Below are 12,383 nucleotides of genomic sequence, written 5' to 3' on the forward strand. Positions count from 1 at the left end.
CACGAAACTTACCACGATGAGCAGCACGAAGTAGATCCAGTCCCAGAACGAATGAGCGTCTTGGACGTAATACATTATGTCTACCCATCCTTCCAAGCTGATGACCTGGAATCGAAAAATAAATTAATATGTCTCAGCGCATTTATATGGGCGGTGGAAATTTCATAGAATAAAAATTGGTTTGGTCCGGAGAAAACGCGCGGTGGGTGTAGGTATAGTTAAACACTGTATTCGTTGTTCATAAGTACTCGGTTTAAATTCAACGCACCGTCTGCTCACGAACGCTTTTCTTCCAGCTTACTTCAAGACCCCTAGTCAACATTAATCACTTCTCCCGGGAACGTGGCCAAACAGTTTGCAATAGGGATGTCCAATCTCATCCGATAAATCAGCCGGAAAACTTCAAATCATTGATGTCTTTCCATCACCTTTTATTGCGGTGTATTAGACATTTTTTGGCTCCGATATAGTTTTTTTTATATATATATATATATATGTACATGCGAGTATATTATGTCATATATGAAGTAGGCTTTTGTGTTTTATCTAAGTTTATAGTGTACAGAAACTATGATTATAACTTATATATATAAATACGCACACAAGTGTCTAATACACACTCCTCGTCGCTGAGTGGTATTTATATTTATTTGTCTAATAACGTCTATATACTTGTTTTGAAACGTTTGAGTTTACTTTACTTCAATACAATTATCTGAACTTGAGACTTATATATCTGTGTACAAAAACACGGATGATTCAGAAATATCAGTTTAATATAAAATGTTATAAATATTTGCATAACATAATATGTAATATTATATAAAATATTATATGTAGGTAAGTAAGTAAATTTATAAAAACTATTTATAAAAATAAGACTAAGGCCATACAATTAATTAACCAATAAGTAACTGGATATTATCATCGAAAAAAAAAATCGTTAAGTTAGAATAATTATTAAAAAAAAAATTAAACTCGTTATGTAACTTAGTTATAAAGGTTACTTTCCTTTTTACCTTAAATTTATCTTATTAACTTGTTAATGCCCTGCCTTGTCAATTTTTTATTTATAATTTTGAGTGTTTTTATACACGAAAAATCTGAATAGCATTTTTGCTACTTGTATAATTGCCACTAATTGCTAACATAATATGATAGTGTTTCCTTACAATAAAGACAGCTAACTATGAAATCCATTTGGAAGACTATTAAAGAATAATTTAATATTATTTACCAGATAATTATGTGTTATTTATTATTGCTTTATTTACCATCAATCATCATATTATAAAGCTATATTCACTAACAAACCGGTTAAACTAAATTATTTTTACAGTTTTTCATAACGCTTGAATATTGTATAGAAATAAACTATAATTTTTGAAGAACCATAAAAAGATATTATTTAACTCGTCATTGATGTGCTGCAGAGCCTTGTTATTATTTTAAGAACCATTGCTTTAAATATTATTCAATTCTTTTGGAGCTATTAATATCTTCAACCTCCGTGTTTACGAGTATAAATTTGTAAATAAAATAATTTTTTAAACATTTCTTTATAACTTATATCAACCTATAAAGTCATTAGTATCACAAAGCGAGTGTCACTTCACATTATGTAGCAATAAGCAAAATACGCCGATGGAGACAAGATGATGGATATTATAACATATATTATAATGTATAATAATATATACGTTTATGTAAAGCAGAATAAAAAATAAAATAAAATTAAATACTTTATAGTAAGTAATCGCTTTATAATGTCTCTAAAAATTTTGGATTCTGATAGGATCGATGGATTTATTGATTTTACAATGATATGAGTTTTTTTATGTCATCACCATGTCATTTATATGTCAAAAGTAAAAAAAATCCAAGTCATTTTCTTAATAATTGGAGAAACCAACAAAAAACTACCAGTATTAGACAAAGTTTTGCGTAGGTATATCAAGGGCACCATTTGGGGTATCTTATAGAGTATACATTGGTGGCCCTATTTTTCGCCGTATCATATTGGCCTGCCATAATTTTATGCTGATACCGATGCCCGATGTATCAGTTAAATTGAATTAATTGAAATAATATTTTATAAATAAAGGGATATTATACTTTTATCAGTGTTATCACTTAAAATATTAATGATTTTTCATCCCGAATAGGAAGGTTAGAAATAACTCCAATAGGGCTACATTTCAATTTTCATTATTATAAGTGTGGCCTGGTGGTAGAAAAATGTAACCTGGTAAAAAATTTTGCATCCCTATTTAAAAACTGAAATGGCGCCCCTGAGGTATACAACTTAAATTAAAATGGTTATAACTCACTTAAAAACTGAACTATCATAAAAACCACACATACAAACATATATAACTATAGTTACACAGATGATGGTAATGTTCTTACCATGCAGTTTCATAATAGGTCGCTGGTCGGTTCACTCTAATTTTTAAACTACCCAACGAAGCTAAACGTGATCTGCTGAGCGTAAATATAGAGATTCGACTACAACTGCCCAAAAATGACCCCCCCTAAATAGGTACCTAACGGATGTTATATTAGATTAGTGGAAAAGTCTTAAAATTGAGGTGGCATTTAAAATATAAAATTTAATTTTCAAATTTTATAGAATTGTGGAAAATTTGAAAAACTACAACTTTAGCTTCGGCGACAGGGACAATTAGCTTTATACATTCTATTTTACTTATTTATGGTAACAAATAACAATTCGATCACAACAATATAGTGACCATTATATTATTATCATGTAGGTACGTTGGTATATAATGTTTTTCTCTTTCTTCTTCATTTGATCTGAATTCTGTCATCAGATGTTTTACTATAAGGGCAACTCCAGATGAGGTGCATTCCATTTCTCATAAAATATTATACTCTGCACTTTTCGTATAGAACGATACTCGGACAAAAGGCCGAGTTTTTAAAATTTGTTCACCAACGTTGGCCAAAAAAACTAACAAAAAGCTCAAATACACGTATAATTTAAATTATATCATATGAGTTATTTTTTCTTAAATATTATAATTTTTTTATATGTTGAATTAAGCTAATTTATATTTAAATGATTTGAAGCAGCAAAATTATAAAGTTGTTCTCGCACTTAACACTATAGAGATTATAGGCAATAAAGATTAAAAATGTACAATTTTAATTATTTGCATAAGGCTGTTTATAACACTTATCTGTAAGTTATTATAATATAAATAATTATATCAGATATAGGTGGAAAAAACAGTACATAAGATTAATGAGTGAGTCTTACAATACATGTTTACACGTATCTGTTCGATTTAGTTATCGTGGAGAGTTAATTGACAGGTAGTGGAAGACGTGCATTATAATTAAGATTTTTTACCGTTCCAAGTTATTAATTAATTGGTCTATTTCTAACTAAATTGATTATTTTTATCGTAATATTAAGCATTTGACCACAGAAGATATTTAAAGTTGCATGTATTACATATATCGAGCTAGAGCCGTTTAACCCGGTTTCGATTAATAATTTAAATTGAACATTGTTAGTCTCAATACTCTTTTTTGATTCGTCAAATACTTTTTATATGACCATGTTCACCGCCAGTTGGTGGATAAATGTCATTACGCCATGTACAATAATAGTTACGATAACCTATTATTTCTGCGTGTCGACCTTTAAGAAATGGGAAAAGCTCAACGTGCCTTACATTAAACCAATTCCGTTGTTTGGAAACTTTTTGAATGTGGCTTTGGGAAAGAACCATCCGCTGGAATTTTACAACAAAATCTATCACGAGTTCGCCGGTCAAAAATATGCAGGAGTGTTCCAGATGAGGACGCCGTATTTGATGGTTCGCGATCCAGAAATAATCAACGACGTGATGATAAAAAACTTCTCGTCTTTCCCTGATCGTGGAATTTACTCGGATTTCGTGGCCGAACCATTGACGAACAACCTGTTACTCATGGAAAACCCTCAATGGAAAATAATAAGAAACAAATTGACCCCTGCTTTTACGGCGGGAAAGCTAAAGACAATGTACGATCAGATCAAAGAGTGCGGCGACGAATTGATGAAAAACATCGATATAGATTTGAATAGAACCAGCAACGAAATAGAAGTAAAGGACATCATGGGAAAGTATTCTACCGACGTCATCGGCACTTGCGCTTTTGGGCTCAAGTTGAACGCCATAAACGATGACGAATCCCCATTTCGTAAGTATGGCAAATTAATATTCAAACCTTCACTAAGAGTCCTTATGAGAGAATTGTGTGTGATGATTACTCCTGCACTTTTGAAAGTCGTAAGACTGAAAAAATTTCCAACGGCCGCAACAGACTTTTTTCACGCGGCGTTTAATGAAACGATGACTTACAGACTTGAGAATAACATAGTCAGAAATGACTTCGTTCATTATTTAATGCAAGCGAGAAATGATTTAGTTTTGAATACAGATTTACCTAAACATGGTGAGATATTTATTTTTTTAAATTAGTAAAATTGAGAAATCGATTGTTGTGTAAAATTCAAAAATATTGTTTTAGAAAAATTTGCTGAATCACAAATCGTAGCAAATGCTTTTGTATTGTTTGCTGCTGGTTTTGAAACTGTGTCCTCGGCTATAAGTTATTGTTTATATGAATTAGCATTAAATAAATCTATTCAAGACAGAGTACGCAAAGAAATACAACTACAACTGTCCAAAAATAACGGACAAATTAACCATGAACTTTTGATTGATCTTAATTACTTGGATATGGTTATAGCAGGTGATTTTGTTTATTATAATACAATTCCATAATATTAAATTATTTAAAAATCCTTAAAGGGGTAGAATGTTTTTTTATGTAATATTGTAACTGTAGGTTATAACTAAAGATATAACGTCAATGACCTTATTAAAAACAAAAATGCCCTAAAAACCCCTCAAAAAAAATTAAGTTAAGAGAGCGGGTAAGAGGGTGTTGATCTGTTTGTAACTGGTAGCAACGGTGCGCCACTGTAGTGTATGGTGTTAAATTTGAATTCAATGTTATAATATCATTGTATACGAAAAATTATTCTGAGCGTGAACGGTATATCAACCTAGGATTTTATTCTGTATTATATTTATATTGTTATAAGTTTATAACTATTGTGGTAGCCGGTAAGCTAAACTTATAATATTTGCACATTTCGAAATGTCCTCTTAATAATATAACTTGTGAATGTTTAAGTACCCATAAATTATTTTTTTTAAATATTGATACTCTTCTTCTACTGTCAAATACCTAGGACTTACACTTGATCGCAGACTTACCTGGGCTCCCCACCTTACATCTAAGAGAAAAAATCTAAACCTACGGCTGCGCCTGTTAAAAACTTTTTGCGACAACAACAAACACACACACATTAAAACTAAACTCCTAATTTACAAATCTCTAATTAAGCCAATCTGAACATATGGCATACAACTCTGGGGTAATGTAAAAATATCAAACATCAACAAAATACAAACATTCCAAAATATAGCACTAAGGAAACTACTTTATGCTCCACCTTATGTCTCCAACCTTTCCATTCAGCAGGATCTCAAGATGAACTCCATTAAAAATGAAGCAAAAATATACTATAAGCGGTTTCACAGTAGGTTACTGAATCATCCTAACCCTCTTATAAAAAACCTAGAAGTCCCTTCGATTCCGGGTAACCCCGTCAGACGTCTCAAACGTAATTGGTGTCGTGACCTGCTAAATGCCTGAACCCTAGTTCAAATTTTTCCCTCCTAAACTGTAAACAAAATAGGTAGTGTCATCACTGGGTGGCTTCTTCCGTCATATTACTCATGTTTCTTTAATACTCTTATCTAATTTGCTTATTGTTCTTTGAATAGATTGTAAATATCATGTAAAAATAAAAAAAAATAAAAAAAAAATATTTATACATTCATATTTTTTTTTTTAAATTGTATGTTTTTTAACTAGTGTTGTCAGGAGCCTTGTATTATTCTTTTAAGTGTTTCGACCATACGAATAAAATTTATTGAAATTTATAGGGAAAAAAACAACAGAAATTGAAATTTGAGAATGTCCTTAAACAGATTAAAACAAGTCAAAATATTTTGAAAATTGTATAAAGTATAGGAAGTGTTAAAATAAACATTTGGAACAAATTACACGAATCTACAGTTATAAGTTGTTGAATAACAACAAAATAAGAAAATCATTATAATATAAAAATTGTTAACTTACGGGTGAATATACAATTTAGACGCTCTTAAAAACTTAATTTTACTTTCCAATAAAGTTGTATGTTAAATTTAGGAAAACTTAAGAGGAATCTTGGATTACATTTTTAAAGCTTATATACAAATATACACACATTAATGAATTTCTAATTTAAAATGATTAGCCAATGCCCAATTTTCGTGATTTTAATGATTTATGTCAACATTTTAACTTTGGACGCTCATAGAAAATTATTGCGGATTTACGCTCAACTTTTTTTTTTAATTTCCACTAACAACAACTTATTAGGAATGTTCTCAGGGTTACTCCCAGGGTTACTAGGTGTTAATAAATATCGGTAATCGGTTATTAACCTGTCAAAACTTATGATTTTATTTTAACGTTTTACGTAAACTGAAAAATCATCATGGTAACCGGTAACCGGTAATAAAAATAGGTTTGAAAATCTGCAAAATTATCAGTTTTTGGTAAGAACCGGTAACTAATTTCAAGCCCTGCAGTTATTGGTGCTGTTAGGAAAATAATCATATTTATCAAATTTAATATTGATTTGTTTTATAGTATCTATATATGAAAATTAAAATTGCCAAATCAATTACCCAAGTAGGTTCATAATAGTTTTTAAATAAGCAAGTCTATATTTTATTTTTTCAGTATAAATCTAATAATAAATTGACTCAAATAATTATTATACTTTTTAGAAACACTCCGTAAGTATCCTCCACTGGTTGCTTTGTTCAGAAAAGCATCACAAACGTATCGAGTACCCAACAGTTCATTAATAATTGAAAAGGGCCAAAAAATTATAATTCCAATTTATGCGATTCATTACGATAATAAGTATTACTCGGACCCTGAAAAGTTTATTCCTGAAAGATTTTCGGCTGAAGAAAAAGCAAAACGGCCAAGTGGTGTTTATCTTCCATTTGGCGACGGACCTCGAATATGTATAGGTAATTTTTTTAATGGATAATTTAAATGCAATATATTTTTATATTTTTTTATTTAATAGGAAAACGCTTCGCAGAAATGGAAATAAAATTGGCTTTTGTTGAAATATTGACCAAGTTTGAAGTATTTCCATGTGAAAAAACAGAAATTCCTCTAAAATATTCTAAGAAAGTTTTAACATTGGTGTCAAAACATGGAATTTGGCTAAGATTTAAAAGAATTAATTGACCTACGATTTTACAGTTATGGACTAAAAAAAAACACTCATGTTTTAATTCAACAATTTGTTTTTAACTGATTTAACTATATAACTATTTAACCTGAGAACTCGAATGATTTTTACTTTATTTTTTTCCATCCAAGATAATTTAAAAATCACTCCATGCTTTATATTTAATATTAAATAAGACGGTGTCAAATAAAAAAGTTTAAAATACATTGTACATGGATTATAAGAATTCTATGAATTATTTTTATAATTTTGTAATTTAAGTACATAGGTATTTATGTTTTTATGTTTACAGTCTTAGTGATTTATAGCTAATACCTACATTAACAACAGTCTTTGAAATTTCCAAAATGATTATTCAAAATATTTTTTTTATTAACTTATACATACCTAACTATCTTTAGATACCAGCTATATCTTTATTATATTTAACTATCGTATGGAAGTATGTCATATAGTTAAATATACGTCATATTATGTTATATATATTTATTTAAAAACGTTGTAAAGCCAATGAAGATCAGGATTAGTGGTTTTATATATTTTTTTAAACCAAAAGTAAGTTCAGTATTTTAAAATAACAACGATATTTATATAATATCCAAGAATAAATTACTAGAATATCACATTTCCTATATTTCTCTAACCTGAAACTTGTATATTATGATTATTTTTTATGTTTCATAATGCATTACAGTATCCGAAAAATACAAGTATTACTGTATTTGAGACTCAAAAGAATAACATAATAATTATATTTACCACATTTTTAGACTCCGAATGGCTGAGAAATGTACTAATGTTACAATGAGATATACAATACAAAGTAACAGGTACATAATATTTACATTCAAAGAATAAACTAATTTGTTCAAATTAATCTATACCTACGTTTATTTATTTTGTAGGTAATCATATAATGTCGTACAAATTTTATAAAATTTTTTATTTCCTAAAACTTGAAGTGTTATAAATTATAATGCTAGATCCCTAGATATCACATCTCAAAAGTTGTTTTTATTGGAATTAAAAAAGTAGTTGCCACATTTATTTATTAAGAGATTTTTATTTAAACGTACAATAATCAATTCTGCTCAAACGATTGCTGTATTATGTTGTGAATAAAAAAAGAAGTCAGTAAGTATGTAATTACTCTATTTTACAGTATATGTCGAGTGTACTTCGTCATTGAGTTGGGCACATCAATAGGTGTATTAAAATATGATGGTAAACCCAATCTTTTGCGTAAACTAGTTAGACAATTAAAGTTAAGTTAAAAGTTGACTTTTTTTTAAATTTTTAACTTAACTCTTTGAAATTTAATTTTCATTACTTAATTTTTAACTTAACTGATTTTCATTGATATAAACTTAATAAATAATGAGTTACTTTTAATCAAATTCAAATTACGATGATTTATAAATAACCAGCTGATCCCGTGCACTTCGTTGCCCGTTAAATTTACCAACTCTATATGACTCAAACTTCGTTAAATTCATTATATAATATTCAGTGTATAGTATTCAAAACTCATCTCAACTTTTCCGCTGCTTGGAATAAAAATTCTGATTCACAGCAGTATAGTATCAGGTATGCCATTGTTTCATGTTTGTACGTAAGTGTATGAATTAAATATAGAGTATCAAAGTAATAACAAGTTTATCGTTTTCACATAATTACACCTGCGGTGGATTAATATAATCAATCAATACAAATTCCTAACCCAACTGTACTAAAATCCGATGAATAATAATAAAAAAAAAAATGCAACCCTTTTTAAATTAGCTTCTTCCCAGAGGTCTAATCTACACACAAACATTCATTTTTATATATAAATATATTGACAAAAAATTATAATACAAATCAACAAACATGTCCGATTAACCAATAGCAACGATCTTAATATGGGTATTATAATATAAATTGCATCATATTTAGATATGAAAAACCAGCTAAAATATTAGAATTAAGCTAATTAATATTTAAACACTTTGAAGTAGCAAAATTATTAAGTGTCTATGGCACTTATCTATAAGTTATTATGTTATATACTTAAAACAGATATAGGTGGGAAAAAACAGTACCTACATACGATTAATGAGTGGGTCTTAAAACGCATTTTTAGTTTTTACACGTACCTATCTGTTCGAATGAGTTATCGTGGAGAGTTAATTAATAGGTAGTGGAAGACGTGCATTATAATTAAGATTTTTTTACCGTTTCAAGCTATTAATTAATTGGTCTATTTATAACTAAATTGATTATTTTTTTCGTGATATTAGGCAAGTGAACACAAAGGATATTTGAAGTTCCATTTATTACATATCTCGAGCTAGAGCTGTTTAACCGGAGTCCGATAAATAATTTGAGTTGAACAATGCTTTTTTGATTCGTCAATAATACTTTTTATATGACCATGTTTACCGCCAATTGGTGGATAAATTTCATTACGCCATGTACAATAATAGTTACGATCGCCTATTATTTCTGCGTGTCGACCTTTAAGAAATGGGAACAGCTCAACGTGCCTTACATTAAACCAATTCCGTTGTTTGGAAACTTATTGAATGTGGCTTTGGGAAAAGACCATCCGTTGGATTTTTACAACAAAATCTATCACAAGTTCGCCGCTCACAAATATGCAGGAGTGTTCCAGATGAGGACGCCGTATTTAATGGTTCGCGATCCAGAAATAATCAACGACATGCTGATAAAAGACTTCTCGTCTTTCCCCGATCGTGGTATTTACTCGGATTTCGTGGCCGAACCATTGACGAACAACCTGTTACTCATGGAAAACCCTCAATGGAAAATAATAAGAAACAAATTGACCCCTGCTTTTACGGCGGGAAAGCTAAAGACAATGTACGATCAGATCAAAGAGTGCGGCGACGAATTGATGAAAAACATCGATATAGATTTGAATAGAACCAGCAACGAAATAGAAGTAAAGGACATCATGGGAAAGTATTCTACCGACGTCATCGGCACTTGCGCTTTTGGGCTCAAGTTGAACGCCATAAACGATGACGAATCCCCATTTCGTAAGTATGGCAAATTAATATTCAAACCTTCACTAAGAGTCCTTATGAGAGAATTGTGTGTGATGATTACTCCTGCACTTTTGAAAGTCGTAAGACTGAAAAAATTTCCAACGGCCGCAACAGACTTTTTTCACGCGGCGTTTAATGAAACGATGACTTACAGACTTGAGAATAACATAGTCAGAAATGACTTCGTTCATTATTTAATGCAAGCGAGAAATGATTTAGTTTTGAATACAGATTTACCTAAACATGGTGAGATATTTATTTTTTTAAATTAGTTAAATTGAGAAATCGATTGTTGTGTAAAATTCAAAAATATTGTTTTAGAAAAATTTGCTGAATCACAAATCGTAGCAAATGCTTTTGTATTGTTTGCTGCTGGTTTTGAAACTGTGTCCTCGGCTATAAGTTATTGTTTATATGAATTAGCATTAAATAAATCTATTCAAGACAGAGTACGCAAAGAAATACAACTACAACTGTCCAAAAATAACGGACAAATTAACCATGAACTTTTGATTGATCTTAATTACTTGGATATGGTTATAGCAGGTGATTTTGTTTATTATAATACAATTCCATAATATTAAATTATTTAAAAATCCTTAAAGGGGTAGAATTTTTTTTTTATGTAATATTGTAACTGTAGGTTATAACTAAAGATATGACGTCAATGACCTTATTAAAAACAAAAATGCCCTAAAAACCCCTCAAAAAAAATTAAGTTAAGAGAGCGGGTAAGAGGGTGTTGATCTGTTTGTAACTGGTAGCAACGGTGCGCCACTGTAGTGTAAGGTGTTAAATTTGAATTCAATGTTATAATATCATTGTATACGAAAAATTATTCTGAGCGTGAACGGTATATCAACCTAGGATTTTATTCTGTATTATATTTATATTGTTATAAGTTTATAACTATTGTGGTAGCCGGTAAGTTAAACTTATAATATTTGCACATTTCGAAATTTCCTCTTAATAATATACTTGTGAATGTAACTAATTTAAAGCCCTGCAGTTATTGGTGCTGTTAGGAAAATAATCATATTTATCAAATTTAATATTGATTTGTATTATAGTATCAATATATGAAAATTAAAATTGCCAAATCAATTAGCCAAGTAGGTTCATAATAGTTTTTAAATAAAGCAAGTCTATATTTTATTTTTTCAGTATAAATCTTGGGGCCGGAGTGGCGCAGTGGTCACACAGTTGACTTACGACTCACACAGTCATCGGTTCGATTCATAGCAAAGTGCAAAAAAATGTGTGTGATTCTACGCAGTCACCATTTTCCCGTGCTGTCGTCCGATTGCGTCATCCGGTTTCCAACTAGGTCCCACTCCACTGGGAGTGAAGACCGCACATGTCTCCTCTTGGAGAAGGGGGGTAGTATCATGCATATAGTGATATATACATAGATAAATAGATCACATGATCTCCCTACTACCCACTTGTGATAAGCATTGTCAAAGACCTTGAGGTCGTTACAATGAACAAATATAAAAAAAAAAAAAAAAGTATAAATCTAATAATAAATTGACTCAAATAATTATTATACTTTTTAGAAACACTCCGTAAGTATCCTCCACTGGTTGCTTTGTTCAGAAAAGCATCACAAACGTATCGAGTACCCAACAGTTCATTAATAATTGAAAAGGGCCAAAAAATTATAATTCCAATTTATGCGATTCATTACGATAATAAGTATTACTCGGACCCTGAAAAGTTTATTCCTGAAAGATTTTCGGCTGAAGAAAAAGCAAAACGGCCAAGTGGTGTTTATCTTCCATTTGGCGACGGACCTCGAATATGTATAGGTAATTTTTTTAATGGATAATTTAAATGCAATATATTTTTATATTTTTTTTATTTAATAGAAAACGCTTCGCAGAAATGGAAATAAAATTGGCTTTTGTTGAATATTGACC

General features: G+C 30.0%; 3 protein-coding genes across 11 annotated transcripts in view; 2 read left to right on the plus strand and 1 right to left on the minus strand.

The window, feature by feature from the left end:
* Positions 1-12,383, minus strand: part of LOC100166077 (voltage-dependent T-type calcium channel subunit alpha-1H) — a 459,662-nt gene that overhangs the window by 125,266 nt on the left and 322,013 nt on the right. For 5 of the 6 annotated variants that reach the window (XM_029488267.1, XM_029488266.1, XM_016804685.2 and 2 more), the window contains exon 8: positions 13-105. In XM_029488267.1, the coding sequence (XP_029344127.1) occupies positions 13-105 (93 nt within the window). Of the gene's footprint in view, positions 1-12; positions 106-268; positions 462-12,383 lie in introns of those variants that run through there. The other variant, XM_029488270.1, reaches the window with a different exon arrangement.
* Positions 3,266-7,892, plus strand: LOC100159226 (probable cytochrome P450 6a13). 2 transcript variants are annotated; one of them, XM_001948408.5, is made up of 4 exons: positions 3,268-4,470; positions 4,546-4,770; positions 6,930-7,181; positions 7,241-7,892. In XM_001948408.5, the coding sequence occupies exons 1-4, from the start codon at positions 3,582-3,584 to the stop codon at positions 7,405-7,407; spliced, it is 1,533 nt and encodes a 510-aa protein (XP_001948443.2). In that variant the 5' UTR covers positions 3,268-3,581; the 3' UTR covers positions 7,408-7,892. The 2 variants fall into 2 exon arrangements, with proteins under 2 accessions (XP_016660176.1, XP_001948443.2); XM_016804687.2 differs by lacking the exon at positions 4,546-4,770 and having other exon boundaries at positions 3,266-4,470.
* Positions 9,304-12,307, plus strand: LOC115033844 (probable cytochrome P450 6a13). Of its 3 annotated transcripts, none has more exons than XM_029488279.1 (3): positions 9,310-10,707; positions 10,783-11,007; positions 11,626-11,674. In XM_029488279.1, the coding sequence occupies exons 1-3, from the start codon at positions 9,819-9,821 to the stop codon at positions 11,628-11,630; spliced, it is 1,119 nt and encodes a 372-aa protein (XP_029344139.1). In that variant the 5' UTR covers positions 9,310-9,818; the 3' UTR covers positions 11,631-11,674. The 3 variants fall into 3 exon arrangements, with proteins under 3 accessions (XP_029344138.1, XP_029344139.1, XP_029344137.1); XM_029488277.1 differs by lacking the exon at positions 11,626-11,674 and adding an exon at positions 12,021-12,307 and having other exon boundaries at positions 9,338-10,707; XM_029488278.1 differs by lacking the exons at positions 10,783-11,007; positions 11,626-11,674 and adding an exon at positions 12,021-12,307 and having other exon boundaries at positions 9,304-10,707.

Source organism: Acyrthosiphon pisum, chromosome A1 (assembly GCF_005508785.2).
Source record: "Acyrthosiphon pisum isolate AL4f chromosome A1, pea_aphid_22Mar2018_4r6ur, whole genome shotgun sequence".
In the NCBI taxonomy this organism is placed as follows: domain Eukaryota; kingdom Metazoa; phylum Arthropoda; class Insecta; order Hemiptera; family Aphididae; genus Acyrthosiphon; species Acyrthosiphon pisum.